This window comes from Lathyrus oleraceus, chromosome 4, assembly GCF_024323335.1.
Source record: "Lathyrus oleraceus cultivar Zhongwan6 chromosome 4, CAAS_Psat_ZW6_1.0, whole genome shotgun sequence".
Classification (NCBI taxonomy): Eukaryota; Viridiplantae; Streptophyta; class Magnoliopsida; order Fabales; family Fabaceae; genus Lathyrus; species Lathyrus oleraceus.
This window is the reverse complement of record NC_066582.1, coordinates 352,312,234-352,319,598: the sequence shown is the minus strand read 5'-3', so window position 1 is coordinate 352,319,598 and position 7,365 is coordinate 352,312,234. Positions and strand designations below refer to the sequence as shown.

At 41.1% G+C, this 7,365-nt stretch overlaps 1 protein-coding gene across 1 annotated transcript in view; it reads right to left on the bottom strand.

The window, feature by feature from the left end:
- Nucleotides 1–961: 961 nt before the first annotated feature.
- The window catches only part of LOC127137396 (uncharacterized), a 28,682-nt gene continuing 22,278 nt past the window's right edge, over nucleotides 962–7,365 (bottom strand). The window contains exon 4 of the mRNA XM_051063863.1: nucleotides 962–1,012. Coding sequence (XP_050919820.1) covers nucleotides 962–1,012 — 51 coding nt within the window. The remainder of the gene's footprint in view (nucleotides 1,013–7,365) is intronic.

Here is a 7,365-nt window from a genome sequence, read left to right as displayed (position 1 = left end):
ATTACTTCAACTTCCAGACCTCTTGAGCTTCTCCATATAGATCTATTTGGACATTTAAGGACAAAAAGCTTAGGTGGTAATTACTATGATTTTGTTATTGTATATAATTATTCTATATTTTTTTGGACCATCTTTTTGCGTAATAAAGATGAGACTTTTTTTGCTTTCACAAAGTTTGTAAAGTTGTCCTAAAATAAAATGAGTTTAAACATAGTTGAAATACGAAGTGATCATGGAGGTGAATTTGAAAACCACCTATTTGAGGATTATTTTGATAAATATGGTATTGAACATAATTTTTCCGCTCCAAGGACTCCACAACAAAATCGTCTTGTGGAGCGCAAAAACCAAATTTTAGAGGAGTTGGTAAGAACTATGATCAATGAGAGTAGTCTGCCTAAATATTTCTAGGCCGATGCAATAAGCACGACATTTTATGTTTTAAATAGGATACTTATACGTATTATTTTAAACAAAACACCTTATGAACTTCTCAAAGTTAGAAAACCAAATTTATCACATCTTCATGTCTTCGGAAGTAAGTTCTTTGTATTGAACAATTGTAAGAACGACCGTATAAAATTTGATTCGAAAGCTAACGAAGGAATCTTTCTTGGATTATCTCAGTCAAGCAAATCCTATAGAGTGTCTAATAAGAGATTACTTACTTCTAAAGAGTCCGTGCATGTCACTTTTGACGAATCATATCCGAGAAATTTCGAGAAAGGTATTTATTTTCATGATACAAGTATATCTTCAGAAGACATACTCAAAGACACCGAAGAAGGAATTAATCATCCTGAAGCGGTGAAACCTGAGAAGGAGGGAGATGATGAACCTGAAAAAGAGAATGAGGCAAGTCCAACTAAATCGGATGATCTTGCCTTAGCTTGGAGGACTTCCAAAGACCATTCAATTGACAACATTCTTTGAGACATCACCAAGGGCGTAACTACATGCTCTAAGACAAGTAGTTTAAGTTATCACTTTGCATTTGTGTCTTAAATTGAACCTAAAACGCAAAAGAGGCATTAATTAATGAGCATTGGCTTATGGACATGCATGATGAGTTGAATCAATTAAAAGAAATGATGTGTCGAACCTTGTCCCACCTCTGTGAGATCATCAAATTATTGGTATTAAGTGGGTTTTTAGAAATAAATTGGACAAAAATGGAGTCATTGCAAGGAACAAGGCTCGGCTAGTGGCTCAAGGATACAACCAAGAGGAGGGAATAGATTATGAGGAAACTTATGCTCAGGTTGCCCACCATGAGGCTATACGCCATTTACTATCTTTTGCATTCTCTAAAAATTTCAAATTATTTCAAATGGACGTGAAAGGTGCTTTCCTTAATGATTATATAACTGAAGAAATGTATGTATCACAACCTCCTTTTTTTTAAATCATGAGTATCCTAACCATGTTTTTAAACTAAAACGAGATTTGTATGGTCTCAAACAAGCCTCTAGGATTGGTATGAGCAACTAAGCAAGTTTCTACTTGATCAAGGATATTCTAGAGGGAAGGTTGATATAACACTTTTCATCAAAAGTCAAATAAAACATATTCTCCTCATTCAAATTTATGTTTATGATATCATATTTCATTCTAGTAACATGCAATCAAAGAGTTCTCAAAGTTAATTCAGGGAGAATTTGAAATGAGTCTAATGGGAGAGTTGACTTACTTTCTCAGACTTCAAATCAAGTAGCTCAAAGAAGGGACGTTTGTGTGTAAAACAAAATACTGCCAAGAGTTGCTTAAATGCTTCTGAATGGTAGATGCAAAGTCAGTCGAAACTCCAATGCCCATCAATGGGAACTTGGACAGAGATAAAAGTCATAAGGATGTTGACGTCAAAAAGTATAGAGGTATGATCAGATCTCTTTAATATATCTTACCGCATTTATGCCTGATATTATCTTTAATGTGTGCATGTGCGCTCGATATTAATCTGCTCCTGAGGAATCACATTTAAAAGTTGTAAAGTGCATCTTTAGATACCTTAATGGTAATCTAAGTATGGGCTTTGGTTTTCGGAAGTTAGCGATTGTAGTTTGGTTGGTTATTCTGATTTTGACGGTTGCAAATTGGATAGGAAAAGTACTAGTGAAACTTGCCACCTATTTTCAAATTCCTTAGTTAGTTGGCATAACAAGAAGCAAGTCTTCATTGATTTGTCAACTATCGAGGTAGAATACATTGCAGCTAGTAGTTGTTGGGCTCAAATTTTATGGTTCAAACAATAACTACTTGACTTCGACATAAAACTTTAACATATTCTGGTGTTACACTCTCGTACTAAACATATTGAGATACATAACCATTTCCTACGCGACCATATTGAAAAAGGCGATGTCTTTTTTGAACATGTTGATAGCAAAAATAAACTTGCGGACATTTTCACGAAACCTCTTGCAACTGACACATTTTTCAATATATGATGGGAATTGGGCATTCTTGATATCTTAAATCATGCCTAAATATTTTTTTACATGCACTATTTACTATTGCTTCAACTTTAATTAAAAAGTTTCACTTCCAAGGATTGCTTTCTGATGTAAATACCTATTCAGAGGCCACTCAATCAATAAAATCATGTTATTCAGTATATCTCCGTGTTCATTTTCATTTTACTGTTTTGTTTGCAAAAATGACGTCCGAATTTTTGATAAACATTGCATCATGAAACATAAGAGCTTTACAGGTACGTGCTTAATAAACATTGAAAATTGTTGTAAATTTTAAGTGCTTTGGATCGTCTATTCAGAACAGGTACACTCGGGGCATTTCCTTAAGGTCCCCATCAAATGATCGCGAATGTTTTTCCTCAACAGTTGGAATTTGGTATCTTATCCCTGCAAAGTTGGTCCGAGCGTTGGATTCTTCAATCCCCAACAGGCTCTCACTGCTGTACTTTCCTAAGCATTTGTTTCAGATTATACATTCACCAGTAGAGTCGACAATGTCTGACTGTATATCCCCAGCGGAGTCGACAGTGTTTGACTGTATATCCCCAGCGGAGTTGACAGTGCCAGACTGTATCTTCCCAGCAGAAGCGGCTGCTCCTCAGAGTCCGATGCCAGATCGATGATCTCGACGCTAGACCCATGGTCTCTTTCCTTGAAGCAGAATCTCGGTACCGTATCAGTGTTTGCTTCCCCTGCTAAGTTGTCTCTCTCGCAGATTATGGTTGCCAGAACCACTGTCGCTTTCCTCAGCAACAAGTTTTCAGTGTCATTCTCTCCCCAGTCAGAGCCTCGGTATTTTGTTATTTTCCAGAACACTGTGTGGCGGGTCATTTCCCCACAGAGTTCTTTGTGCTGTGCATCTCCAACAGCCTTGCCAGGATCCAGAAGATGGTGATCATTTCCCCAACAGAATTCCTTACCTCAACTTGGTGTTCTCTCTAATCAAGCATTTCGCATCCCTGCATGTAGAATCATATTGCATTGCATCCTCCCATATTGCGTAGCATTTCCATTTTCATGGAGCATTACGCCATTGAAAAATTCAAACATACACATGTAAAGCATAAGGCATTCTCGGTATCCCAAGTGATAAGCCAGAAGTTGTTTCCAGTACTCAGACTGAAGATTGTTCATGACTTATCTTTATTATTCCCAGCAGGGGTCATTGCCCCACGCGCCGCCTCAATTATCATTTTCCCTATTTCTGCCGATGCTGACAGGCATGAAAGTTTCCGATATTCAGACCGAAGTGGCATTCAGGCCAGTTTTCCGATGTTCAGATCGAAGAGGTTTCCGACGTTCAGGTCGACACAACTTGTGGCATTCAGGCCAATTTTCCGGTATTCAGACCGAAGTGGCATTCAGGCCAGTTTTCTGATGTTCAGATCGAAGAAGTTTCCGACATTCAGGTCGACGCAACTTGTGGCATTCAGGCCAAGTTTCCGGTGTTCAGACTGAAGTGGCATTCAAGCCAATTTTCCGATGTTCGGATCGAAGAAGTTTCCAACGTTCAGGTCGATGCAACTTGTGGCATTCAGGCCAATTGTCCGATGTTCAGATCGAAGAAGTTCCCGACATTCAGGTCGATGCAACTTGTGGCATTCAGGTCGGTTTTCCGGTATTCAGACCGAAGTGACACTCATGCCAGTTTCCCGGTGTTCAGAACGATGTTTGATAATCTAATATCTTTCGATACTCAGATCGAAGTCATTCCCAGTATTCAGATTGATGAGCGGCATTCAGGCCATGGTTATTTCTATGTTACCATTTATTTTGGTATTCAGGCTAACAATCTTTGTTTCGGTGTTCAGACTGACTCTCACCATACCAGACATATTCTTCTTCAAGACCACCTCTTGGCCGATTCTGACAGGCATTGTTACTTCATTTTTTCACTTCAGTGTAAATTTTCGGGCTTTTATCGTATTCAATCACTTGATACCTCGAAAGTGCGAAAGTCGTTGCTATCTTCCTTTCGGGTTTCCAGTTGATTGAATAGTGTCACAACGCGAAAAACAACCGGCGGGGAAAATACAGAGCCGCCACCGACGCTATTCATCCTATGACGGAAAGGGAGCGCAGGACTAACCTAAGAAAGGGAAAGGAACGGTCTTACGACCAGAGATTACAAGGTACGGGAGTCGGTTACGCAAGAGGAAGGTGTTAGCACCCCTCACGTCCGCCGTACTCGACGGGATCCACGCTCAAAAGATAGCTCAAAGAGAAGGAAAGGGTTGCTAATAAACTGCTCAAAGAAACTGCACAAACTGGAACAATAAACAGGTGGGGAAGAGAAAGAAGACGGAGGAAGTGGACTCGGCAGGATGTTGCATCCTGGGCCTACGTAGTTTGTTAGAAACAAACATCAGAGTCAATGTAGTTCGGGAAAGGGAGACATGCTCGCTAAGACATTGCGTCCTATGCCTATGTATCTTCTCTATCCAGAGGAGAATCAGAGCACTCGTAACTCGGCTAACGCACGCTGAAAAAAGACACCAAAAAGGGACGCTGAGACGTCGAAAGACACACTCAAAAGGAAACAGAATGCCAATACATGGACTTACACCCGACTCCCAACGATAACAAAGAGGAAACAGAATGCCAATATATGGACTTACACCCGACTCCTAACAATAACAAAAAGAAAACAGAATGCCAATACATGGACTTACACCCGACTCCTAACAATAACAAACGCTAACCAACGAACACCAAAGAAAAGGTTATCAGAACGAACCCCAACAAAGTAACCAAATATCCAGAATAAACTCCCGATATGTATGTCCAGTCACCACAAATGAACCCCAAAGATGAACTCTAAGTGAATAACAATCGTCATAAATGAACCCCGAGATGAACCCCAAATGAATAACAATTATCACAAATGAACCCTGAGATGATAACAATCATCACAAATGAACCCCAAGGATGAACCCCAATATGAACCCCAAAGATGAATGACAATCGTCACAAATGAACCTCGAGATGAACCCCACTATGAATAACAATCATCATGAATGAACCCCAAAATGATAACAATCATCACAAATGAACCCTGAAGATGAATGACAATCGTCACAAATGAACCCCAAGGATGAACCCCAATATGAACCTCAAAGATGAATGACAATCGTCACAAATGAACCCCGAGATGAACCCGACTAATAATAGAAGAAATCCCCCAAGGTATGAACATACCACACACACACACGCTGAACAAACGGGTACTCACACCAACACCAGCAAATGCCGAAAACAAAGACTCGAAACGGTAAACACAAGTCGAGAATAAGGGTGAACACACGCGAAAACAAAGAAAAGGGTGCCCGGAGAGATTGCTCTCAACCTCCTGCCTACGTATCTCATCTGGTATGAGAATCAGGGCGACGCAGTTCCCCTTACCAGGGGTAAAACACTCTCCTAACCAGAGACCGGGGAAACAACAAACTAATAGGGAGACTAAGACTCGAGCCTAATAGTTGTCATGCAATCAATATCCCTAAGTTGAGGTCTCTAACAAGAACTTAACTCACACAGGAAGCGAGTCAACTCAAGTGTAAACTCTACATACATTCAACTTCCTCAGAAGTCAATCGTACGACTCCTACAGAAATGTGTCGCATTACGCGAAAAACCGGCGGGAAAAGAAACAACAGAGCCGCCACCGTGCGTTATTTATCCCAAAGGAGGGAAAGGAAATGCTCGAAGTAAACCTGGAAAAGACATGGTCTCGCGACCAGATATTGATGGGATCGGGAGTCGGTTATGCGAAGGGAAGGTATTAGCACCCCTACGCATCCGTCGTACTCGACGGGATCCATGCTCAGAAAGAATAGAAAGAAGGTTGCTAGAAACTGCTCAAAGATTGCACAAAGCACTGGAAGGAAACACAGATGAAAGACGGAAGAAACGGAACTCGGCAGGATATCGCATCCTGGGCCTACGTAGTTTGTTCGCATAAACATCAGAGTCGATGTAGTTCGGGAACAGGGAAACGTGCTCGCTAGGATGTCGCATCCTATGCATACGTATCTTCTCTAACCAGAGTAAGAATCAGAGCACTCGTAGCTTGGCTAACGCACGCCAAACAAAACACAAACAGGAAACCGACTGCCAATCGCTGGACTTGCGTCAGACTCCACACAAATAGGAAAACATGGAAACCGAATGCTAATCGCTGGACTTACATCAGACTCCGAACCAACAAACACACACAGGAAACCAACTGCCAATCGTTGGACTTATGTCAGACTCCAAACAAAGAAGCAAACACACAGGAAACCGACTGCCAATCGCTGGGCTTACGTCAGACTCCAACCAGAAAAGGATAACAAACTCACACAAAAGACAAGAAAGTGCCCGGAGAGATCTGCTCAATCTCTTGCCTACGTAGCTCATCTGGCATGAGGATCAGGGTGACGTAGTTCCCCTTAACAGGAAAGGAACTTCTAACCTAACCAGAGACAAGGGAAGATAACAAGCTACTAGGGAGACTACGACTCGAGCCTAGGAGTTGTCATGCATACGATCCCTATGTTGAGGTCTCTATCCTAACTTGCACAGGAAGCAAGCTATCCTAAACAACACAATAGCAAACACAAGCAAGCACACACACTATATGCAAACAAGTGGCTCACACAAGGCTAGGCTTTAGTCAAGGGGTCATGTCAACCTCGACAAACAAGCCAACTAGAATGGGGTGTTTTTAGCTCTTAACCCTAACATTGAGAGTTAGGGTGAAGCAGATGAAATGGGAAGTGAGGGTAAGACCTCACAGCTCTTATCCCTGGCCTGGGAGAGCTTCAAACAATGAAAGTGTGGGAGTTCAGAATGAAGGAACTCTTCTCCACATGACTGACACAACAAGATCTTGGGTTCTTATTCACAATGC